The sequence below is a fragment of the Diorhabda sublineata genome, chromosome 3 (genome assembly GCF_026230105.1).
Source record: "Diorhabda sublineata isolate icDioSubl1.1 chromosome 3, icDioSubl1.1, whole genome shotgun sequence".
Lineage (NCBI taxonomy): Eukaryota > Metazoa > Arthropoda > Insecta > Coleoptera > Chrysomelidae > Diorhabda > Diorhabda sublineata.
In genome coordinates this window covers 22,661,692-22,688,188 of record NC_079476.1, presented here as the reverse complement: position 1 = coordinate 22,688,188, position 26,497 = coordinate 22,661,692, and the positions used below count along the sequence as shown (strand labels likewise).

Genomic DNA, 26,497 nt, shown 5'->3' with positions numbered 1-26,497 from the left:
TTTTTATATTTTTCGGAACGTTATTTTAATTATATATACACAGAGAAAAATATAAACAAATAAGCTAACTGACGCCAAGACCCATTAATATTGTCTCATGATAAAGCGGTTAATTGTTATAGCAACATTTAAAGGTTCTATTTGGAGTACTACTCGTAATTTTCGGGAGTACACCTATAAAAATCTACATAAACAAAAAAAACCTTTTAAATATCATAGGTACTCATTAGGTATCATTATATATAATTTTGATCTAAAGATATGCATCAATCATTACACGCTATTTATAAATTTGACGTTGCTGCCTTTAACCTAAAAATGTCTTTTTTTTGACGTGTGTATTGCTTTTTGTTTTTTTGATATTTATGTTTTATTGTCCGTTATCAATGGATGATATTATGAAAAATAACAAAATAAACAAACTCAAAAGATTACCACTAACAAACAAACAGTAAGAGAAACATCAACATCACGCTCTAACGTCTTACGTCAAAATCACGTGATAAACGCAAACGGATGAGATTGTGAAGTCACCAACGGCAGACCGATCGGTAAACAGCGACATCAAACGGCAACTATTAATGCTGCATTTTAATAGTTTTAATTTTGAAATAGCAAACGGAAAGTCAAGTTTTTTCATAGACCTTTATTCTCGAGGCATAGTTATGTGGAATAACTGCTTTGGTACATCATGTCTTTTATATCGTTTATCAAAGTTTCTTACATCCTCCGCTTTGTATTTTTTTCTTATAGTCTTATTACTTCTCCACGTCTTTTTAATATTCCCTCTTTACTTATTTGTTGTTTCAATAGAAATTTAATTTGTTTCTCTATTGTGTCAAGAAATCTTGAACAACAGAAACTATTTTGTATGCCGTGAATCGATCTTTTCAAATCGATTTTAACCAATCTTGATATAATCTTGTACATAGACACATAGACCCCTACCCCTACTGAACTTATTCAACAGTCTCTTAAAAATAAAAAAAAACAACAAGCAGTTTTTCGTTTTATTTTTTTTTTTATAGAAATAACTAAATTGGTTGCATACTTTATTCCAACACTGTATAGTGACAGTGCAATAATAATTAAATGTACAGTTTTTGTTAGTAAAGCTTGTCTAATATTTGATATAAAAAAGTTAAATCAAAGAAAAGGCATATTTCTTGAATCACCTTCAATTTTAAATTCCAAAATATTAATTACCAATTCATATTTTTCGGTTGTCCGAAAACTGTAATTAAATACCTGTTTTTCGATTAGTCCTTATAAATAAATCATTGGCAATCGATAGTTAAGAAGATTCTGAAGATAAAATTTCGAAGTATAAAAATAAAAAGATTGAAAATTGGATATTAGACGAAATAAAAGAAAACAAGCTAACAGATGTTTTAAATTCAGGTAGACCAGTAGAAAAATAAAATTTATGGGATTTCTGAGGCTAGTATTATAAAAATTCATTTTTGAAAAATAAAATTTCGAATTCTTATATATTACTGGAATAGGACTAGCAACTAATCTTACCATACAGAATTCATTACTCGAAAAATTCAAAACTAAATATAAGTGGTCTGACCTAGGATACAAGAACAACCTTTTTTTGATAAAATTCGATTTTATCATTCAATAAAGTTGCCTTCGAGGGCCATATAACGGTCATACAATATTTCGAAACCATTGTCAGCGAGCGAGCGCCAAATTTCTGCCTAGCGAGCATTCTCTTGAGGCCAAAGTCGCTGAGGGCCAGATCTGGACAACACAGCGGATGTGGAGGCATGTCGAAGTCCAATTTATACAATTTTGCTAACGGTTTCATTGATTTCTGCCACGGTGCATTGTCTTGACGAAACAGAAGTTCCTTTTTCTTCAAATGGGACTGGTTTCCTCGATGTCGTCCATCAAACACTCCAATAGTGCTACATAATAGACGTTGTTTATGGTTTTTCCTATTTTACCATCCGCATTCTAAAATACTGATGCTATAACCTTGAAGTATAGTTTTGCTGACTGTCGATTGAACTCCGATGTGAAATGCTGTAGCCAAAATTCGGGTTTATTATGAATGAATAGCTTCTAAAACTGTTTTTTTTTGTTTTTGTCGATAACAGCCTCTTTGGGCAGTCCTCTGCGTACATCGTTTTCAGTGCTTATTTCACCATGTTTCAATTTATAAAACCACTTCTCAACGATTGATTTTTCTTGAGCAAAGTTAAAGTCAATAGTATTTCATTGTTAGAAAAAACTATTAACACACAAAACTTATCTTTTGAAACTTGGGACTAACTGAAAATCATTGGATTTAATAGTAGTAGTGCCATCTATGTATCAGCTTACTAACTTTTTGCCCACCTAATAAAGTATTGACTCTATGGAATCTATATTAAAAAAAGACACTTAAGACACTAAAACATTAAGCACGTTTGTAAGTTTTCAAGTTACCTTTGTATATTATGTACACAGGTTTATTTATTACAGTTTTATTGCTCTTCGCATGAATCAAATGAACATTGCATGGTGCGAATATCTCGTAATTGACGATCATTTGTCATCACGCCGCGGAATTATCGCTTATAGCGGTTAATGTCAGTTGGTTTCCGGTTTTTCTATTGGGGATAAATGATTGCATGGGTGAAATGTTGTCAGCACTAGGTGCTAGTGAGAGGTATGCATGTAGGAAATATATTTATCTTAATATTTAAACGATACAGGAAAACTTCGATAGTACATATTTACTTATAATACTACAGTATTAAGTTTATAAAAGAAAGAAACTTATAAGCAAACCTTAAAATTTTTTATTTTCCTCTGTTTGATAGATTTTTGTTAATAATATCTGCCATAATGCACTTACACGATGCTAACTTTGTATATGTTGTGATGGCACGAAACTTAAGACTAAACGTCTTAAGTTGAGCTGGCAGCACTGCATTTAGATATTACCATTATTAATTAGAAAGTTCTGACTGCAGTTGATTTGTTGCTACACAAAGTAAATAATGGTACATACGATTTAGAATAAAGTTTAGAACGATTACAACGTGCATTTGGTGATGAAAGTCTTTCACGAGCAGCTACATTTCCGTGGTAGGGCGAATTCAAAAGAAAAAGAATACTGATGAAAACATTGAGAAAGTGTGATCGAAGAAGGTCCAATATACACCTATCAAGCGATTGTGATAACTCTTGGTGTTGGATCCGCAACAGGAAATTCAATTCGAACAAAATTGCAGATTTTGAAGTAGAGGAAATTCTAGATTGTAGATTGTTTGGGGAATCGTTTTGACTTTTCCTAGAAGATATCTTGTACAAGACTTTATATCTCATTGTTCGGCCAAAATAAGTGGACTCTTCCGAAAGGAGAATATTTTCCTGCGGTTTCTGTGTCCAACTTTCCGAGATATTAGACCTACTCCTTCAAGGTACTTACGCTTTTGAATTAAGTGGGTAGGAAATTCGCAGAGTAGATGCTTTGCTATTTCCATGGTTTGGTCGTAGAATCTGTAGTTTTGCCCTCTGCCATGCCTATCGCCTTAAGGTAGTATTGAGCAGTCAAAAGACCGATGACTGGTTTGATGTCATTTCTGGTCATCACGGGAAGTTCCTTAGACCAGGGCACACCAATTTTTAACCAAATCGATTCGGTCGTTTTCGAGTTATAAATAGTTTTATTTTATTCAACTAATTTTAAATCAAAAGAGACCTAAAATGAAGACGGTTTTTCTATGAAAAAAATTTTTATACACCTATTGAATTAATAATCTTTCTAAAAAATTTGTACCTATTCATATTCCGAGAAAATGAAAGGGATTTGTGTTATAAATTCAGCTTTCGTCGTATTGGCTGTTTATATTAAAATTTAATCTCTACGTAGAATCCATTTATAAGAAATTTATTTAGTTTCCGAGATCAATCGAAAACAAATTTATTGCTTCAACATATTTTATACAAATCTTAGTGGGTGCGATTATTTTTCAACATCTAACAAGTTCGACCTACTTTCTACTGAATTTCCAAAAATTTTTATCAGGTTATTTAGCACGGAAATGGTCCTAGAATTGGTTAGATCACTGTAATCGATCACGATTTGTACATGAGGATAACAAGTGAATGTCTACCTTTTGCACACAAAAAACGATTCATTAAGTTTTACTATTTAAACACAATTTTATTGGACTTCATGGTTGATGTTTAGACTAGTTTTAATAGCTTTACACCAACAGATGTCTTAAAAAATGGTACCCAAACAAATAAAGTGTCTGATTAACGTGAACATTTATTTTTATTCTTTGAAAATTGTGGTATACAGTTAAGTTTGGCTTATAGTCATTCACTTGGATCATTGGCGGGTAGCTAGAGGTTGTTTGTGTTCAGGAACATTTTGGTGATTTGTTTATTTTGTGTTCCGTTAGATTTTTCGAAAAAATAAAAAGTATTTTTAAAAATGAAAAATCAACACTAGACAAAGAATTAAAAACGATTGATATTTGTCAAATACCAAAAGGACCTCCTATTGGTGAAGAAATTAAATTTTAGAAAGAAAAATCCTAACCTTAGAAAGCGAACATGTCCTTCATACAGTTTCAAAAATTTTGTTCTCATAGTTGTATGACCATCAATGACGACCGCCATTCAAAAAATATATGCAACCATGCAAAATGTTCCAAAAGTAATGTAACAAACATAAAACGCTCTATATCTATTCAAAATTTTTATTTCTACATGGAAAATTAGCTAAACTTGGTTTCATCTATCCAAGTTTTGCCGTTTTTCGGATATACAATTTTTTTCGGAAATAATAAATTGGCGTAGAAGTTTAATCCCAATGAATGATCTGGTACAACTTGAACTGTCAACCGTGGTGATATTTGTCATTTTCCCATCCATCCGTTGGGGAACCTTTCGGTACAACCCTCGTAGGATACTAATTACGTTTAATGATTAATTCAATCATGTCTAATGTCCAGATTTTACAAATGGCGCCTCGATGAAACTTTAAAAATAGATGTAATGTGTAAAAAATAGTTAAAGAGAGATAAACATTGCAATACCATCAACTGTGGACGTTTGATATAAACAGTGAGTTTGGAAAAAGTGGGATAAAATTTGAAACGCCCACACTTCGTGGTATTAATATTTTCATTTACTATTTTTTTGTAGATACATTACAGTCCTGTACGTATACGTTCACAATATACTTTTCATCATTAACATCTACAATTTAAATAATTCTGTTGCAAGCACTTGCACCCATCAGTGTTTACTATTTTATTTGGTATCACATTACCACATACTCAGAAATTATTACAAGTAAATACCCGATGATGATTGTAGTAAAGTCGAAATATAAACTAAATAAAGCAATTGAATGAATCGTGCAATAATTCATATGGTTTTCTAGTAATCAAGGGACCAAAGAAGATACATAAGCACCCGCAGCTATGGAATTCCACTTCTCAATTTGGTATTCAATCATTCAACATGGGCACAAGAAAAACTTTTTTAGATCTGTAAATGAAATACTTGATTTTCTTCCTTATTCGTCTTGATATACAGTTATTGCTTTTGGCCGAATTGCATTCATTTCGGACTCGTTTCAACTTCCCATACAGTGTTTTCATAACACACTATCCATACAAGGAAAATAACGACGGATGTTTAAAGGAAACTTGTTTGTAAATTCAACACTACATCAAGGAAAAAACTAATTCCATTCATTACTGACTTGTATATAGAACTATTATATTCGCAGAGAAAGTGGATCTGAGAATTAATTTCAATCTGAACGCAAAAAATTAAATTTTCATGATCATAATAAAGCAGAGGATCTGAAACGATATTGGTTACTAAGAAGGTTTCAACTTTCAATTAAAAATTAAAATAAGGTACTAGTATACGAACAAATATTCTGGTTCACAACTATGGGGTTGTAAAAGTAAAAGTTACTATACTTGCCTGCAAAGATCCAAATACCAAGGAAAAGAGGTGGCAACTTCATTTAAAAGCAATCAAAGAAGAGATGAAGAAGAGGAAGAACGACTTAATAACCACGATGATCAAGACACAATCCTCAGGCAAAAACGCACCAAGCATTTCAAAGTTCTGTAAAAACCAAGATCGATAGTTAATAGTCACAATAGTGAAGGGTGCAGAACTTTAATTTATTAAGTGAACCATTGGGAATACTAAGGACAGTAAAGGAGTGAGTATCAGTTAAAAAGCTTTCAACATTAAGTTAATTCTATTTGTGTCAATCTCATGTTAACATTTTAATGTCTTCAATACCTCTAAATAAAATAACAATCGCCTCAGTAGTGGTTTGGGATCGGAAGAGGGTACTCCAGCGATCAATATAGAATCGCGCGGAGGGAAGACTGTCAAAGGGAGTAGTGCTTCATCTGGATGCTCGACCCCACGTCGCTTGTCAAACACGTGTGCTTTTTAAGAATTTTGCCTGGACTTATCCTCCAGCGATTATTACCTATTCCACAAATGAACACTGAAGTGACAAACGGTTCAAGAGCGACGATGAAGTCCTAGCTGAGGTCACACGCTTCTTCAACAGATTGTTGAAGTCTTCAAAAATGTTTTTAAAAAAATGGAGACTAGAATAAAAATAGTTAACAGCTCAGAAAATTATTGAAAGCGCTTTGACAATAAGAAAATTGCCTCAATAACTAAGCACCAACGAAAAATATAGGGACAGACGAAAATGGTTACTTTCGTTTTGGTAAATTTCATTTGATTATTCTGTATACATTGAACGAAAATACTAGAAACAAAGATTCTTCGTTCATAAGAAGAATTCCATCGTTTTATCTTGATTTTGCGATCTTCCGAGACAAAGTGACGCTACATTATTTGAGAAAACAGGACCGTTGCATTGAGAGAACATTATAAACGCTAAAAAAGTTAATTGGTGTGGTAGGATTCTAACCTAATTTCGTACCAAAGATTCAAAATCATACAATGATGAATGAAGAAATATGACTTTCTTGGAACATTTTGAAAATTGCTAATTAGAAAAATTCTACTCGAACATTCCACACTAAATATATTTTCGCGTTGAATAATACCTATATAATTTGATTTGATTATTATAATCAAGAAGGGTACTAAAAAACAATGAGGGCGTAGGGCAGGTATAACCAGTTATATATCCCGAGCAAATACGATAGTTTGACAGTCAGTCCATGATGGTGTGTACAGGTGTGAAAGGCATTGTATTCGAACACCTGTTCACAATAGCGGTTGTCGGAATGTTGTAGACGACTATGAACACCTGTGATACGAGGTTCTTATATTGTTCAGGATACCACCGTTCGTTCTCGGCTCTTCTTCAGCCGATATGGCGATGTGATAGATGCAGTTGATAACGTTCTTAGGGGAGAGTAGTGCAAATTTTTTCCAGATTTTTAATTTCGCGTTATTTATTTACATAATTTGAATATTATACAGAATTCAAGGTTTCTAATTAATATTTTGACGTTTTTTGCTAAAATTTATCTTGTAATTGTATCCAACTAGAAGCGCTTAGACTTATTTAGAGCAGTTCCGGACCAGGATATTCCAGAAAGAAAAATTATCTAATCTCTACAAATTACTAATTTTGTACGAAGACTTTGAAGAAGCTGGATCAGTGAAATATTGGAATGTTAGGTTTTAAAAAGTCGTAAGACGATATAGATACTTTATATACTTGAAAAAAGTATATTACTCGCTAAAACTTGAACATTCCAAATCTTCAGAAAAGAAAACTTTTTGAATTCCATGTATAAAGGTTTTCTATTAAGGAAAAATCTAAGACGAAAATATTAATCAGAAAAACATGATGCGTTTGATGAGATTTCTTATTTATAAAATGTTCCATTTCAATGTTAATGTTGAAATACAATAAATTATTCTGCTGTGAACAGCAATGGACTTATCTCAATGACTTGATGGATTTCTGAAAGGTTTATTTAGGAATGACTTTGATTTCTGTATCGTGGCCTTCTCAAGATCGAAACTGGTTCAAGGAAGAGGCTTTTTAGTTCATTTCCTATTATCGTGAAGATCCAGAAGTCGCTCGGGGCTAAGTCTGTCAAACATTAAAAATATTTTTAGCGTTATTTTTTAGATCGAGGTAAGTACCTCTTGATTTTTATCTTGGAATCTGAATACATTGTTTAAGATCTATATTTCACGACATACACGTTCTCAACAAGCTGTATTAACTGACTTACAAGCCGAAATAGTTGCATTGCTGTTTTAAAAATTCATAAATCATATTTCATTATTGTACCTCGTATAATAGCGAAATGTACAATAAGATGATACACCTTTATGTAAGAAGCATATCATAATATAATATTATTTTGTATTCTAGTTATTTGTACAAAAACTTTGTAGTATTCAAATTTTGTTCCTATTTCCCCTACAAGTATCCACCTCCTACGATACTTTGGCAATTTTTACCCGACAAAAGGATCGATTTCAAGGCACCCACTTGTTAAGAGAAGAAGACAGTCTATTTCTTTTATTCAATAAATCTTGTAAGTCGATTGTTTCCATGAAATCCGTGAGATTAACTACAACCTACAGAGTGGAATAAGTATATAAATTTGTTAAAATCAATCAACCTATCGCATATAAATCGTCTATCAAATTTGTGTCTAAATTTGTATCATACGATTATTATAAAACTAGGCGAAACAAAAATAGTAGATCACATAATTATCTATAAAAAATGACTACCTTTTCCTTTACTTTACTTTACTATGCATGCATAATATTATTTATGTCTTTTTGATCCTTTATTCTAAAATTTTTAGCTCTTTTCAATCATCATTATCCATATTACGTCTAATAAAATACGAGAAAATGAAAAACATTTTTATAGTCACTGTTTTGGGACAACTCTGTTATTCATCTTCAACTGGGAAGTTGTTTGACTTCTCTGTTGACCCCTAAAAGAAGACCCGAATCGTGAGATCCCTTGCATAAAAAACATTGTATGTGTATATGTGTGTGTGAAGTGGTTTATGCTCGAGGCCAGATGGTCGTTTTATTCTTTTCTCATTTCAAATAATATGCTGATTTTATGGTGGTCGATGTCGGATCACTTTTATGAAAAATAAGAGGTCTGGGAAACAAAAAAATGTACCGTTCTGAAAGAAAGAATTTTATTGTGACAAATCTTTTGGTTTTTTTTAAATGATTTCAATGAAATCAATATGAAAAACTCTATCTTTTAGTGAACGTCTGGGAAATTATTCAATTTCTCGTAATATAATTTTATCAAATATACGCGTATTACAACCAGTCACTGCTTAAAATCGTCAGATCTGTGGTAGGAAACAGGACTTCCCAATTTATGTGTCGTGAAACTGTAGGAGGTGCATGAGCTAACTGACGCATTCATGGTACATTCCATGATTCAAAAACCACAATAAATCTTATTTATTCACTTCATTAGATTGTACATATAGGAAAGAGACATCCTTATCAACATTGTCTTCAATTATGATGATTACAACATTCATTTTATAGCTTATAATAATAATTTATTAGTGCAATATTCAGTTTTTTTATCGAACTAATTAGATAAAATAGTTATTTTATATACACACGAAAAAAGATTATGTGTTATTATTCGGGTTTGACTGAAAAAACAATTTATTAAACACCACTACTAATAAGAATTTCAATGCAAATAACGCAATAATTATCCCACAAGACAATATGGCGGCTTGTTGTCACGTCACCTGGAAATGACCTGTTCAATACGATAATCGTCCGTTCTTTTTGTATAACGTCGAATAGTTCGGATCGGTCTCTTCATTAATAGCTGTCACTTGACAGTTAAATTCATAAGTTGGTAATAGGCGTATTCATCTTGCGCAACAAAAGTCTTTTTCAAGATCTCAATTCTTTGATATTGTGTATTCGAACTATAACATTTATTTCCAATTTTCAATTCTCTTAGTATATTTTTAAACGGTATGATGAAATATTTTAACAAAACTGACTTAAAATAATCGTTGTAATATTCAAATTATGCTTTTATGAAAATACTGATTGTAATAGAAATATTTTAAACAAATTTATTTATTTATTCAGAATTCGTTGAAATATTCTCATTTCGCAATTTAAGGTTCTAATGCAAATAAGTATTGTTTGTACTATTGTTGTTTTTAGTAGAGACCATAGAGAACATGAAGAAAACAATTTCGAAATGTCGACTGTTTCGCCATTGATCTTCACCTGGAATATTTGCATATTTTCAGTGTTGCCACTAGCTTGTTTAATTTAGAGATCGCGTTGAAACCGATTCATTTCGATGAAAAAGAAATCAGTTCTGTTATTTGAAAAATATTCATGAGACAGATGTGCTTTTAATTAAAGTTTCAAACATAACTGCTTATAAAAATAAATCTCTCATTCGCTAATATGTCGAAGGGAAATGATAGCTTTATTTGCGGGTAACTTTTAGAATCAATTCTGATTCATATGATAACCAATAATTAATCACAGGTGTAACGTGCATGCTTGATTACAAAGCAAACATCATAGCAAAAATATACTTATCAACTATTCATATGTTTACGAAATTTTTGTGTTGATATTACAAACAAACACTTTCTGGTATTCGAAACTGAATCTAATTTTTCATCCTTACAAAAACCTCCATCCTAACTGATTCGTAAGCAATAATTAGATAAATCAAAGTGACCCATGAACACGGAACTGTTACTAAAAATTCAGAATTGAACGAACTGCGAGGATATAACCTTTTTAATCAATCTTCGTCATCAAAATAGGCGATAACGACTTCGTCTTGCAAGTGGAAATTTAAGGTTAGGAAAAAGGAAAAAGTTGGGGGAGCCAGATCTGCTAAATAAGTTGGGTGGTCAACCAATTCGAAGTACAATGCATGAATTATAGCCATTACGATCACCGAAGTGTGGAAAGGTGCGTTTTTCTGAAGGAAAAATACTTTTTTTTTTCAAACTGCTGTCGCTTTAATGCAATTTCTCGATTTACTTTATCAAGCAGTGATGAACACAATCTCATGTTTAACCCGAAAACAGTCGCAACTACTTTTCCGACCGATAAAACCGCTTTCACCGTTTTCGGACCTGGTTCGTCCTTTGTATGTAGAAGTGACTTTATGTTTCATATATAGTTAAGATCGGCGCCAAAAATCCAACTTATTTTGCTTAAAGGGCGTCAAAAAGTCTAGGAAACACACTTCCAATATCATTTTATCAACTTTTTCGATGAAATCACTGGTTGTCCCAGTTTATGGCAATCCCGAACGATCGATGTCAGAGCCGACGCGGCTACATTTGAATTTGGATGCACTAAATTTTATAGTATTGCCTTTCAAAAACTAATATTTTATGACACCTATTTCCAGAAAAATCTTCACAGCGACTTATACGATTGTCATATAAAAACTAAGCGTCCAAAAAGGCTGAAATTTCAATAAGAATCTTACATTGATGAGCGCTGCATCTTCAGGTTGAGGTCGGAAACTTTTCCAATAACCCTCGTAGTGTATACGACCGAAGCCAAAACTGATTCGGAATCAGATCCGTCAAAAGTCAAGTTATTGTCGCGAATTTCGCTCTATTCTTAATTTGAAGGCTTCTTTAGAGGTTTTGAAACTGGCGTTAACAAGAGATAACAGTTTTTATGGAAATAATTAAATACTTATTTCATTTTCAATCATTTCATTTTGTTTTCAATTTCCCAAATATAAATAACGACCTCATATTTATGGAAACCAGTTTATATGAGACATTCTTATCAAAATTTTGTTGTTTTTAACATGATGGTTACAAAACAATAACATACCATTTATAGGTTTCCAACACATTATTCCAATAAAAGATTTTCTAATTTTATACAAAGCTGTTGATGTTGATAAGAATGAAATTAATTAATTGAATTTATAGTTATGCAATTGCGCCATTTATATGAATTGTTTACATTAATTAAACAGTTAAAAAGAAACCCAAAACATTTGCCATCTCTAAATAAATAACCTCAAAAGTATTGAACACGCTTCTTTAGATTTCCAATATCTTGAAAATCTCAAGTTACCAGCTCTATATATTCTGTTTTTCAGGATATATGTAATCCAAAAGCGTGTCAACGAGACGGTGATAATCAAAAACCAGTTTGTGGTACAGATGGGCTCACCTACCCTACCAGATGTATATTCGAAAAAGCCCGTTGTAAAAACAAAAACGTAACCATAGAAAAAAGAGGACCTTGTAAAAAACTTCGACCATGCTCTGAATGGAGTAGTTTCAACCTACAGAATCCTATATATAATAATACGTAAGTATTCTATTATTCTATAATTTCACTAACCCATGTCGTTGTGGATGGAAATGTGTAGAGATTATTCAGAAATCAGTACAAAGAAAAATTTAAAAAAATAATAACTTCAAATTGTTTACTGTGTAACCTCAAGTGTAATCGTTCATGATAGGTTTTAAATTTTTAATGTCGTGACTATCTAATCGTGCTGTTGCCAGATTTAATTGCCGCTCTTATTGAATTATAATGTGTGAGATTTATATAATTGGAATAGAGTAGTGCAAGTCGACGTACTTAACATTTAGAAGTTAATAAAATAAAAAACTCAGTTTTATGAAACACTCATTGAAATTATATATAGAAAGTGAGAAAATTTCACTATAAAAATACACGAATTTAATAGATTACTGTCAGTAAATATTTATTCTCAAGATGGTATTCTTTCATCAATTATGGCCGATGTAAAATGCTTCGTAGGTTCCTTCACAATTATATTTTTTTTTCCATCACCTATAGGTTCCGTTACTCTTTCTTTAAGTGCGCTCATTTCCAAGCTAATTCAATAACTATATATTGTAACTCTAATTATATTACATAATTCAATAAGTCGTGTGACTCACTCTCAGATGGCGCTGGCATTGTCAAATCCATATGACGTTTATGAAGTACCAACTTTCAAAGACTATGTGTAAAATTTCATGATATTTCGATTAGTCAAAAAAGTGACAGCCAAGTGAAGTTACTTTTATTATTTTCAAAAAAATTTCGTATGTTAATTTATCATTGCTTCTTGATGAAAAAAATACTGTACAAGTTCAGCTTCGTTAAATTCAACGAATTACACTTCGAATTGCTTCCTCATCCACCGTATAGCCCAGATCTAGCCCTCAGCCTACTGGTAATTCGCTGATCTCAAAAAAATGCTCGTCGGTAAGAAATTCAGCTGAATTGAAGAAGCAATTGCTAAGTCTAAAGCTTATTTTGAAGCAAAAGACAAATCATTCTACAAGCACGCCATCGAGCCGTTAGAGAAGCGTTGGAATGTCTGTCGCGTATAGTTATTATGTGTTTATAATTTCATAATCTCATATTTTCATAACTACATTAACGTTATTATGTGTTATTTGAAGCTTCTCACCAAAATGTCGACCAGACGGTACGTACGATTCGGCACAGTGTCATTATGGTGCGCATTTTTGTTGGTGCGTGACACCAGAAGGAATACCTCTACCGTATACCTCATCAAAACTAAGAAATGACAAAACCCCTAAATGTGGAAGAAAGAAATCTACAAGGAGGAGATCTTCTACGTCAGGTCAACAAAAACAACAGAGAAATAGGATATGTAAACGGCAGGATAAATCGATGATGAATAATAATTTAATAGATAGCTTTCATAACGAATTTACACGGTAAGAAAATTTCATTATCAACTTTTAAAATCCAATCATTATTTGTGATGTAACAATTTAAAAAATCCCAATTATGCAGGTTTTCTGGAAGAAATGATAGTGATACTGTAATAATTACCTGGAAATTCCAGACGTTGGACCAAAATAGCGACCACATTCTGGATAAATTCGAATATAGAGAACTAAGAAAACTTGTTAGAAAAGTAGTTAAACCCAAAAAATGCTCCAGACATTTTCCCAGATCTTGTGATTTCAACAAAGATGGAAAAATCAGTTTACAAGAATGGGACGACTGTCTTACGAGAGTAGCAAAAATGGATTTGGACGGTAAGTGTTTAATTTGCTAAAATATGGGTTTTTGTTTACTTAGAAATGTTGGAATATAATTTGTAAGGTTGCTGTCTTTTATCAAATAATTTCATCATATACATCACTTATGAAGTATGGATAAAGATAAGGGGTTAATTACGATCTAAGAAGTCCCAATTTCTGACGCAATTTCGAAAATCTGTAGACGCTTCCCCCATCGCTAAAAATGGACATCTTATAGGATCATTTCTTCATTTAATATTTAGCGAAAATGTCTTCGGGCGGCTGGACGAAACGTTTCGGGTTCCAAGCGTCAGATTTTTAGCGCAAAATACACGGTGGGGGCAACACGGAAGGCAAAGCACTTTGATGTTGATCGAAAACGGAGTGTCGTTAGCGAAACATACTCCCGAAACAAGTACAAGGGTGAGTACGAAAGTGATACTCATTTCGCGCAGTGACAACCCGCCTTCAGAATAATAAATTTGTTAAAAACAGTGGAATATACCGCATTGTTGCGCGTTTAGAACGCTGAGTTCTTAAGAACTTGACAAATTGGAGAAAATTCTTCATATTTCAACATTTTTTTCGTAGGTACAAGTTTGTTTGATCGGGTTTCTATCTGTAGAGTTTGGTTTCTCTATTAAACGAAAGCTTAAAAGACAGAAATCTTTAGATAATAGTAGAATCACCTCAACCCTGCCTGTACATGTACCAATTGGCTATTATTAATGTTGGTTAAAACAACAAGGCTCGTGTTCATTGATATATAAATAGGAATTTAGTATGTTCACTTTTCAAAATTAGATTAAACCAGTAGGTAAATTATAAACTATTAATTTAATTGCTTTGTTAACTCCTCCTATAGATGAGACACTAACCTAGTTAGGTTTAGCATTCGCGTACTTTGTTTTGAACTTAAATAGTTTCTTTGCGTGTGTTCTTGTCGCTGAATCCAGACGGGCGCAGCCAGAACACATCCAACGACAGTGATGGCGACGATAACGACAATAATGATTATGCAGAAGATCCATTCGGACCTGGAAAGTCAACACCACCTGAAGGTACGTAGGATATTGTATTAGTTGTTTCTACTTTTTCCATACAAGTATTTTCTGAATAATAAAACAAGTAAAAAAGTCGTTGCAGTAAATATTAACAAAAAAAATTATAAAATGGAGTTTCCATGAAAAATAAAACAAAAAAATATAAATAATTTCATCTATTTAATGATTTTGTCCTCATTATTTTATGACAATGGGTGCGGGTGTACAGCAATTTTACGGTATGTGCACAAAATGGTGATAGTTTAAACATCTAGGTTCTAAGACCACCACAAAAACAAACATTCAAATGAATTTTACTAACGAGACAACAAAAAACTAATCAAAAACATAATGAATAGTGAAATTTCACAAAGATATATAATTTGCGCTTATAATAAAGTTTCCTTTATTGAAACTATATGTAAAATTTAAATAATAATTGGTTAAGTTTTCAGTTAAGTAGTTTGAGGTGTGATAATCATTTGTGTGTAATGTTTCAATGCTATTATTGAAGTAGATTTCCATTAATTTTTTTCAACAATTCACATCATCGTAACCCTTCAAAGGATTCTACTTTTCGTGTCATAAACTATTTTCTCATCAGTTCTAGGAAGCTTTGATGAAGAATCTCCTGAAGTAACAGAAGATCCAACTGATTGTTTGTCTGATAGAAAAACAGCGTTAGCAGAAGGTTACCAATTGTATGTACCTGAATGTACACCAGACGGCAGATATCAAAAGGTAGGTTAAATAAATATTTTGTTGCTTCTTATTTTGCAGATATAGTATCGAAAATAGTACTCGTGCATAAATAGGAAGGTTAGTGAATACCTAACCTAATAAAGACTAAAACGCCAAATATAAAATGTTGACAAATTGTTATTGTTTGATTTTTCAATTTCTTTTTTTATTATTCAAATACATGGGATGGGATATTAATCCATATCATTTGAATATTTTATTTCGGACTACAAATATACCATTTAGTAAATATATAAATGAATTCCTATTTAGCTATTCTTTCAGTTCTAAAATAAAAAATTATTTCCACTTAGTGAATAAAATCGTCAACTTTATTATTACATAATGTGCTCTTTAGATAATAAGTGTTCAAAATATAATAAATAATTTGAAATTTATGAAAAACAATTTGTATATTTATTAATATTCGTTTTATTTATACACTTGTTGGTTAATTATTATCTTAATTAAATAAACAACTGATATAATTAAATAGATAATAATAAAATATTCCATGCAAATAAATTAATATTGCAGATTCAGTGCTACAAATCTGCGGGATACTGTTGGTGCGTGAACGAAGATACCGGAAAAAATATTCCGGGGACGTCAGTGAAGAATGGTACCCCCAATTGCGATCATTTGAAAGCAAATACCAAAGTTATGAAAGGTTGTCCGGATGACAAGAAATTTATATTTCTTAAAGAACTCATTCAGTTCTTATACAATAAAATGACGGAGATTACCAATGGTACAAATACTAGGTATGACTTTTATTATTTACTAAACAAAAGTCAGATCTGACTTTTTTAACCCACAATTACGTACTAGATGATTTTACTCATGAAATTACTACACAATGTATACCACCAGTAAACTACAACTCACAATTACACTGTTAAATAACTAAATCATTATTTTCAGAAAATAAAGTTACAAAGTTTATTTATGGTGTCTGATTATAACTTTGGTATCGAGATACATGTGTAATTGTGAATGTGGTGGTAATACACAGTATGAATATCAACAGGGATTCCAGAATTAAATATTTAATCAAAGTAATTTGAAATTATTTTTTTGAATTATTGTAAATGTACAGTTTTTTCAGTAGCTTTAACAACCTCGCCTGGAAGAAGGATGAGCAAGTTGCGACGTGGAGTTTTGTCATTTTCGACAAAAATAAAAATAAAATGTTGGAAAGAAGTGAGTGGAAAGCATTTAAGGATATGGTAGGGGGCGTTAAAGGGTTAAGAAAGTGCGGCAAAAAGTTGCCGAGATACTGTGATAGCAACAAAGACAGACAAATTAGTATGACAGAATGGCTAGAATGTCTTAGTATAAAACAAGGTAAATATGAATTGTGTTGATAAAATTTGTATAGTGTAAATGAAACATTTATTAACAATCTCTTTATGTTTATAAGTTTTCTACTAACTTTTTAAATTAGTTTGAACTGTTTGGGTTTCTGTTACTGTTTGACTCATTTTCAATAACATTTTAGCTTTTGTTTTTGTCACAAATTTCTTTTAGTCTTCTTTGGTCTCAGCATATTATTTTTATCACTTTATTATCTTCCATTTAATGTAGGTGGATATACAAACTCAGCTATTTTTCTTTTAAGTCTGTTCTTTATTTTTTTTCCTAATAACCCCTTTGTTCTATATTTAAATGTACCGATGGTATATGATTGTTGGTTTAAAAACTGCATGGAATAGTGTCATTTTGTTCTTTCTGGAAATGTATTTGCTAACAAATTCCATTTTTATTAATTGATGTGTCATGTCATAATATGAGAATCTATGCTGATTTAATCTTTAGTTTTTTTTGTTTCTCTGTGTTACAAATTGAACTTAGAGTTCCTCAATGTCTTAACGCATCGTGGGCTACAAATCCTTCTAATGTTCTTCTATTTTTGTTCAATTCTTTTCCCCTTCAAAAGGCAGATTTTTTTAAGTATAAAACGGTCTATATCGATTTCTGGCAAAAATACGGAAAAAAGTCAAATAGCAAAGTTGTAGGTAATACAAAGATCTACAACTTTTGTATCTACCCTTTCTACACATAACCTCAAAATTTATGTGAGAAATTGAAATAACCAAGTTCTATATGTTTTATTTTTATCTTTTACAAAAAACATTTTTTTTTTCATGAAATTTAGTGAAAAGTTACCTTTTCATGTCCCAAATACACCGTAATTTATTTGATGTGGAATATTTATTTTTTAATCTAATTTTGATTCAATGAAAAAACCTAATTTTCAATCGAAAATTCTCACGTCAAATCTCAGTTTTTTTAAAAAGTCGTTGAGTTTTTTGGTTGTTGAAATTTCTACTTTCTGAAAATGTAAAAGAATATTACCTTCAATATGGTCAATTTTCTCAGAAAAGGCAAAAAAACGAAAAAAAAGTCGCATGAGATTTTTTTTAATAACTTGTTCTGTTTTTAGACATTTATTGAAATTTTACACTCAAAATTCTTCAACGTTTTGGTTACTATCTATATGAAAAGCCAAATGTAAATATTAGTATATTACTTCATTGTGTTTAAATCTGAAATGACAAAAAGTCAAATGTTTAGTAGTATCATTATTTCAAAAGTTTCTCAATCTCTAATCTCTACCCACAGAATCTGTATAATAGACAGTTGTAATTAAATGAACTTATGAATATTTATTAGTATTTTACTTTCAGGTGTCAGTATTCCAAATTTACATGCATCGCCGAGAGCAGGAAAAACGAACCCACTCAATATGTTAAAAGACGATTAATAGTTACAAAACGAAAATAGTGTTAAGTGAATTAATTAGTGAACTTCGAGAAATTAATCATGTATTTATTACTATCTACAAAATAATCTAAACACCGTTTAGAAGGTGCAATTTGTATATATTTATATATTTCAGCATTGGTTGAGAAATGATAATTTATGTGTTCAAGAGGTTTTGCATAAAAACATTATTGTCAATATCATTTAAGTGATTATTTACTCGATGGACTCCAGTGGACACAAAGACTGGTTAAGTTTAACCAATAAAACTGGCTGTAATGCCTTCTTGAGTCTTGTGATTATAGTGTAATGTATAGCTTTTTTCTTTGTATATGAGTTGAACAAATTTATTCAAAAAAACATAAATAATGCTATATCTAAATAATAGTGTAGTTGAAAATAGAAGAAATATTGGCAAAACCACTTCATCTTACAGTTCAAACAGTAATATGGTAAAGAATTAGAAAACATATTATATTGACTTGTTTTTTTCTAATTTCTTTTTAAGCTCATGAAAGAGGTTTTGTAGATGTTTTACTTGATCTACTTCCACATTTTTTTTTTGAATAAATTTGATAACGACACGAAAGCCTATTTTATATGTATATATTATAGAATAGAAGTTGTGTTAAATTATTGAACAATAAAAAGAACATCTAATCAGTTTTATGTGAAAGCTATATTGAAAATATTTCAATTTACTACCACAAACTTTTATTAGAAGCACTTGAAACTTCCATGCCATAGCAATCCATTTAAAAAAAAATAGAGAGATAAAAAGAGTGGTATCCTGAGTCCTTTTTTCCTCTAACAGTTGGTCATGGCTACTTGAATCTTGTTCTCTATATCATTAATAGTAATTCTATGCATATAACAAATTAAAATTTTCTAATACACACGTTATTACAATCTAGAATCTACCATGATATAAGACATCATGGAATCTACTAACTCCAAAAATGACATAAGTCAAATTCTTCTTTTTTTGTTGACCACAGAATTATGTTTAATAAGAGAAGCATTATACTTAGTAAAAAATGAAGCTCATAACATTTTCAGTATGGCTATCAAACCATAATTACTTAATCTAATCTTTATTTATTTTGAAAACATACTCGACATAAACTGTTATTTATATAACTAGTTATTTAAAGAATGCAAATCTACTGAAAATAATGGCTTTAGATAAAAGTTTCTATATAATATAGGAGCTGATATAAATGGTTGAAAAAGTTGAAATTCAAAAATTTCTCTCGCGGCTAGATATGGTCATATCAGGTTCAAATTTTCAGGATCGTCTCCTGTTTAGGTGTACTTTCGAGGAAAAAATCGCTGATTCAACTGCGCACATTTTCGTCAAAAATCGATGGATCTGTTCATAGGTTTTCATAATTGTCATGTCAAATGTCACATTAAGATGAAACTAGCAAAGTCAAGAAGATCTTGCTATACAATAAGACAAAATACATAATGAATAAAAGAATTCAAATGATAAAATATAATAATTTAATTTCAATAACATAATTTAATATATGTCTAATAATTAGTATTGATCCTACTTTTTATGTGACACGGTATTAAAATCTTAATAATACTAAGAATTTCTGATATAGGCATTTTCATACGGCTACAATTATTTATTTATTGTTCGAGTATCTTGAAAATAAGCAAATTTTACTTTTTAATTCGCTTTGTATTATATAATTTTCATAATAAATAAATAAAACAATAAACTTGTCCCTGATTCTACCATGAATTTATAAAAAGCCCAATATAACTGTTGTTGTTTGTTTTTATGCTTTTTATATTAAAATTATTATGGATTAAGTAATAAAAGTTGATGTTATTCTTTCAACACCCTCGCACAAAATATTTGTGTTGCTCAAACGTTTTTTAGATATAGTGGAACTTAACCAAGACTGAACTGATGCACATTCTAACTTCTATAACTCTAATATACTACAATTGAAAGTATGGCTAATAAATACATGTCATTAATATAAAAAAAATTTAAGACGCAAAGATTAGTTAGAGAAACACAAATTAGCATATAACTAATACAAATAACCAATGTGTCTTTGTTAAAGTATTTCAAATAAAAATAATTTTTGTTACAAAATCTGTGTTTCAATTCCTCACCTGTGTAATCACAGCAAACATGTTCCCCTTCCACTTAATCTAGAGCGTTATAATCGTAAACCTAAGTGGAACGGCTTAAGAGGCGCATTGAGCGTTCAGATAAATATTAACGAATGGCAAAATAGAAAAAACAAAGCGAAAGCTTCAAGAGGTTATGTTATAATTTGTTAGTTATTGAATTTTTTTAGGCAACGCTTAACTGATTAATATTAAAGTAAAATTGAAATATCTTCGCCCAAAAAGTATTTCAAGCGCCGTGAACACCATTAGAAATAGCATTTTGTAAGATAAGTCGAGCTTTTAACAATTTCACATACCTTGGTCACGACATTAAAACTTATCTCTTAAAAGTTCAAATACTACGTTGAGCTACGTGAAAGAGGGAGAGAATAAAGGTATGTAGTTTTTATTCAAATGAAATTTTATTAACCCTCTACTGCACATATGGTAAAGCAGTTTTAATATTTTTTTCACGTTTTATTGCACAAGTAATAACTATGATTAACCTAACCTAACCAAATTTGTATATAATAGACTTGTTTCCACTAAGAATAAATCGGATGTTTTAAAGTTTCTAATGATTAACCATAATAATTAGTAAAAAAAGAATTTTTCATTAAAATAATAAAAGATTGATAATATTTTCGGAAAATAAAATCGACAAACACCAATCAGAGAAACGCATGTAAGAGTGACGTCACACCTCGCGAAACGCCATGTTGTAGCTGCCCTTTTCGTATATAGTGAACATGCTATTTCGAGTTTTCAGTAATTATTGTAAACTTTAATCTTGAAAGAAAGGTATAATTTGCCATGAGATCAGGATTTAAAAAAGCAAGCAGCGGTAATTTTATATATTTTATTACTACGTAATAGAAATATTTTTTTTTATTTCTTGACTAGCATACATTTTCGCTACTTCTCTTCGCGTTTTCACTAATATTCTGTGTCCTTTACAATCTAAATCTTCGATATAACATTTATCTCTGCAGCATTTTTTGCACAACCTATATAAACATTTCGAACCCTAAAAACAAGAAGAAATATTATTAAGAACAGTGTTGATAGGATACATTTCATATCAGAAAAATGTTTCACCTGTTGACATTTTTTATAAGGAGCTAAGTCCTGGAGAGTGTCACTATAGGTAATAAATAATTAGTATCCTGAATAAAAATGTTATCATCATTGTTGGTTATCGAATGAAATAATAAATATATTAGATACATTGACCAAACTCAAACAGAAGCGAACTGTTAAAATTTAGTACTTAAATAAATCTGAATCATACTAGAAAAATGAGTACTAAGGTCGTTGTAGTTTAAAACCTATAAGCAACAGATACGGACCTAGGAGAATTTAATAAACGTTTTTGTCACGAACAAGTCCGCTATATGGTTGTCCGATTGTATGTAATTCTAAAATTCAATATTTCAAACTTTTGTCTCCAATTCAGACCAAATTATGCACAAAGAGAAAAACGAATAAATATGAGGTAATAGAAAGTAAACGATAGTTTCCTCGAAATTCACATAGATTGAGAACAAATTAAGATGTAGGGAAAGTAACTGATGAATGGTCTATAGGTGAACATAATATTATCTCGGCGTAAATATTCAATGTCTCAAAAAAATCTTACCAAAGGGTTGACACAATTTGAACATTTATCTGAAGGTCTGTCTGAAATATTATCTGGTTTTTCAGGTCTCCTATTTATTCTTCGAAGTTTTTTCATTTTCTTTCTGCTGATAGTATTTCCTTCAGAGTCTTCGTAATGTCTTTTGTTTACTATTTTCTAAAATAAAATTGAGGAAGTACAAATTGTGTTCATAAATTAATTTTATGCAATATTAATATATTAAAGATGTCTGGGAATTGAATTTAACTAGATACTTCCATGACAAATTCTGTTTATTTATTATAATTCAAGGATATAAAATAGATGTGTCTTCAATATAAGACATATTTATTATTGTAATATTTAATATAGTTTTCTAATAAAAAAAAAAACATTTATTGAATTTAGTCTTTGTGAGTGAAATGTTCACGGTATTAATATAAAGTTTAGTGCCACTTCAAACAGTGAACTACCATTTCTGAAAACTTCTCAACAATAAAACATTTCACTGATGAGTTAGTATTGGTAGTGATATGAATTAAGTATAAAATAGCTGGTTAAAACCCTCTAACTAGCAAGTAGAAAAAAGATTTTTCATTTTCATCCAGTATCAGTGCAAATATTTTATACCAGGGGAGTCATGAACAGGGCCTTCTGTTATATTTATACTTAGAAAAAAAAACAAACGTGACCTGACACATATTTTTTATTCTCAATAAATTCCATCAAACATTATTTTTTTTAAATATTAGAATGTGTAAAAATGTGCTTACTTGTTGAATAATTGAAACATGTGTGCTCCTAAATCTCTAGAATGTCCAACTATAGGAATCTAGCAAGAATAATGTGTATAAATAATCTTCATATCAATTAATTTTATTGTTGTTTGCCTTTGTTAACTTTTATGTTTATACCAGTTGACAATTCCCATCCTATCTTTTTTATGGTTATACTCTGATTAATATATTTTATTTCAGGAACAGTTTACAGAAAAAATTAAGTATCTATAAAAATGTCTCAAATTTAGAATACTCTTAATCTAGACCAAGAGTTTCTCCCATTTGGCAATCTATTAAGCTTAGTATAAATTTCATCTGAATATTTGTGAAACAAAAGGCCCAACACCCTTATTATTGATCATTAAAACATTTAAATTTGTATTGCTTCAAATAAAGAAATGCTTTTCATTTTCAATCTTATTCTTCTTTTGAAATATTTTAAACTGATTTTCATTATCGGTTCATAATTTGATACCAATAGTTATATATTTTTATCATTTTAAAGCATCATTCTTAAATGTGTGACCCAAATTTTTATTTGGGCGTTATATCATTTAATGAATAATCTAAGTTATCACAATTACTTACATCATCATTTTTCTTTTCTTCTATTTTCTTTATATGGTTTTCGGGAGTTTCTCTCACATATGATTGACACAGCCATGGAGGTAAAATCATATTTTGATTATCTGCTTCAGTAGTTTTGATCCATATTTTCAAACCATTATGATATGGTTCATACATATTCCTAATTTCCTGTACAATATTTCTAAATTGTTCCATAGTATTTGCAGCACCTAATCTAATTCTTAAATAGTTGTTCTCAGATATTGATAAGCTGAAAAAGAATATTGAAAACCTACTAAAAATCAACAAGTGCATCAAAATTTTAATGATGTGATAGTCACATTTATACAAATATATATTAAATCCTTGTGAAAGTAATATTTGGTTTTAACAAATACTTCTGTTTTTTTTTCATAATTTATAATCAATTTCATTATTCTGAGCAGTATAATTCACAGATTGCTAAGGTTTGTGGTTTTTGTATTTATTTGGTAATTGGACGTGTATAAAATCTTGTTGGTATTGTTATAAATTCTTGATAAATATCTAATAAACAAAAAATGGAAAATAATAAAGAAAATCAAAAAAGGTTTTTGTAAGTTGGTTTAAGTATGAAATTTTCATCAAACATCTGGTTCAGAAAATATCATGTTACCACGATTTATCTGATCCACAATCACAGTCAGCCCTTTTAATAACTAGGTAGTCTTTAAATATGTATTATATGCTTACATGTGTTGAAACAATTTAAATAAATGTCCTCTTATATAAGATAATGGACACGGATACTTCTCTGCTAAGTTTAGATATTCTTCTGCAGGTATCCATGCTGGTGGATTGTCTCCCATAAAAATAGCTGGATTGTATAAATTACCCTCTGCCGTCATTACACCAACAGCACCTGTCTCTTCTAAACATCTAAATATATCTTGGAGGCATTGGATATTTCCGTTTGATATGACTGGAATATTCACAACTTCCCTACGAATATGATTGTAAAATTTTTTTTCTAAGTTAATAGTTCAATAAAATTCTAACATATATTTTTTTCATTTCAAACTATTTTATATTGATGATTAAGTAGCCTTCTACTTAAAAGAATCCTTAATAAAAAAATGAAGACACCATAAAAAACTAAGGGAGAGCAAGAAAGGAAAGGATATACCCAATAAAGGAACTGGTGACACAAAAAGATGACATTTTAGATAAATGGAAGACATCATCATTGTTGTATATAAAGAATTATAAACTTAATCCAAATTTTCAATACTAAGTCAGACAAAATATGTGTTTTCTACCATTGCAGTTCGGTTACTAGGGAATAATAAATGTTAATAATAAATTATTCACCTTACTGCCTTTACGTAACTCCAATCAGCCACTCCAGTAAGAGGTCCTTTTTGTTCTCTGGTTCTACCATGTACAGTCAACATTTTGCATCCAGCAGCTTCCAGCATTTTAGCATATTCTATGGTTTTCTCTTTACTTTCTAATCTTCTTATTTTACATGTTACAGGTACTTTTAAATTTTTACTTAAAGTGCAAACTACAGAAAAATATCATTTAATATGTTGTTTTGTTACAATAAAAGTTCCCAATTAACAGACTAAGCTTTACTAGATATTTAACTTAGCAAATAGCAAAATAAGAGAAAAAAATCCATTTTTGTTTATCTCCTTACTCTCCTTAGATAAAATCAGCAAATTTTCAAAATAGGTAAAAATTATATCTATACTAGTTTTTGGAAATGTATTTTTTATCTAAATTGAATTATAACCACCCTATAATAACTTTCCTTATATAATACTCACCGATATTTTCCAACAAAGGCCATTCTTCCTGCAAAAAAGCTCCATAATGACCCCTTTTTGCTATAGCTTGAGGACACCCTAAGTTAATATCTATAGCTGAAACATATTCTTGTGCTAGTAATGCAGCTTCTAACATTATTTCTGGATCATTTCCACAAAACTACAATGAAATATTCAATATTATTTTACACATGTTATAGTACAAATAAGAATGTTAACTTTGTACAGATTTCTTACCTTACCTGAGCAATCAATGGTCTGTCTTCTTCGCAAGAAGCTAAAGCTTCTTTTCTATATTTGGGATCTTTAGTAAATATAGCACTATGTAACATTGGTGTATAGCAAAGTTCGGCCCCATATTTTCGACTTAATAATCGCCACGCCAATTCACTGGCATCTACCATTGGAGCAACAATTTTGATTGGAGAGCCAAGAACGTCTTTCCAAAATTCCATATTATAAGAATTAGAAATAAATTAATTTATAATAAAATATATATACCAAAATTCAATTATAACCTAAATTTAAGTAATTCAACAGAAATGCTTCTTCTTTTGTCAGAAGCCATTTACTATGATAAACAACCAGTTACACATAGCTATAAATTAAAAATTGTTTACGTCTTGTTCAACACAAATCTAGAAAGGAACGAATAAAGATGTATACGTTTTGGCAATTAATAATTTTCTGTAAAATCGAGGTTATTTTTTGAAATAATTTCGAAAAAAATGATTAACTATGAGAAATTTTTGACATATCAATTTTAGTTACTCTCATAGTTTATTATCATTTTTTGTTTTTCGACCATTAGTCTTATGTAATCTTGAGCAAAAAATAAGGAGAAGATAGGACCTCCCCTTGGCTTACTCCTACACAATTAATTTCATCTAGTCACTCACCTCGGAGTTTTGTTTCGCAGGTTTCTTGAAACCTTGCATGATTCACAAATCACGTTAAAAACATTTATGTTTACGTTTATTGTCGTTGATACCATACAGTT

The 26,497-nt window shown here is 30.5% G+C and overlaps 2 protein-coding genes across 4 annotated transcripts in view; one reads left to right on the top strand and one right to left on the bottom strand.

Moving 5' to 3' along the window:
• LOC130441192 (SPARC-related modular calcium-binding protein 2) overlaps positions 1 to 20,702 on the top strand; it is a 39,598-nt gene extending 18,896 nt beyond the window's left edge. Inside the window, exons 2-9 of one of the 3 annotated variants that reach the window (XM_056774758.1) lie at positions 12,113 to 12,327; positions 13,440 to 13,721; positions 13,801 to 14,048; positions 14,990 to 15,094; positions 15,681 to 15,817; positions 16,355 to 16,581; positions 16,926 to 17,164; positions 18,508 to 20,702. In XM_056774758.1, coding sequence (XP_056630736.1) covers positions 12,113 to 12,327; positions 13,440 to 13,721; positions 13,801 to 14,048; positions 14,990 to 15,094; positions 15,681 to 15,817; positions 16,355 to 16,581; positions 16,926 to 17,164; positions 18,508 to 18,584 — 1,530 coding nt within the window. In that variant the 3' untranslated portion in view covers positions 18,585 to 20,702. Of the gene's footprint in view, positions 1 to 12,112; positions 12,328 to 13,439; positions 13,722 to 13,800; positions 14,049 to 14,989; positions 15,095 to 15,680; positions 15,818 to 16,354; positions 16,582 to 16,916; positions 17,165 to 18,507 lie in introns of all 3 variants that reach the window. The other 2 variants (XM_056774759.1, XM_056774757.1) reach the window with 2 other exon arrangements.
• An 863-nt stretch (positions 20,703 to 21,565) lies between these two features.
• LOC130441298 (tRNA-dihydrouridine(16/17) synthase [NAD(P)(+)]-like) lies at positions 21,566 to 26,075 on the bottom strand. Its single transcript, XM_056774916.1, has 7 exons — positions 25,740 to 26,075; positions 25,498 to 25,657; positions 25,037 to 25,232; positions 24,419 to 24,667; positions 23,708 to 23,957; positions 22,362 to 22,517; positions 21,566 to 21,749 (listed from the first exon to the last, which is right to left on the bottom strand). Exons 1-7 carry the CDS (start codon positions 25,950 to 25,952, stop codon positions 21,588 to 21,590), a joined length of 1,386 nt encoding a protein of 461 aa, XP_056630894.1. The 5' UTR covers positions 25,953 to 26,075; the 3' UTR covers positions 21,566 to 21,587.
• Positions 26,076 to 26,497: the final 422 nt, after the last annotated feature.

Excerpts from the sequence above, each read along its gene's own strand:
- LOC130441298 (XM_056774916.1), bottom strand. The coding sequence starts at position 25,952 with ATGGAATTTTGGAAAGACGTTCTTGGCTCTCCAATCAAAATTGTTGCT. Across the intron at positions 25,658-25,739 it reads ACAGACCATTGATTGCTCAG|TTTTGTGGAAATGATCCAGA; the intron begins GTAAGGTAAGAA and ends ATTTCATTGTAG. Across the intron at positions 24,668-25,036 it reads AGTTACGTAAAGGCAGTAAG|GGAAGTTGTGAATATTCCAG; the intron begins GTGAATAATTTA and ends TCATATTCGTAG.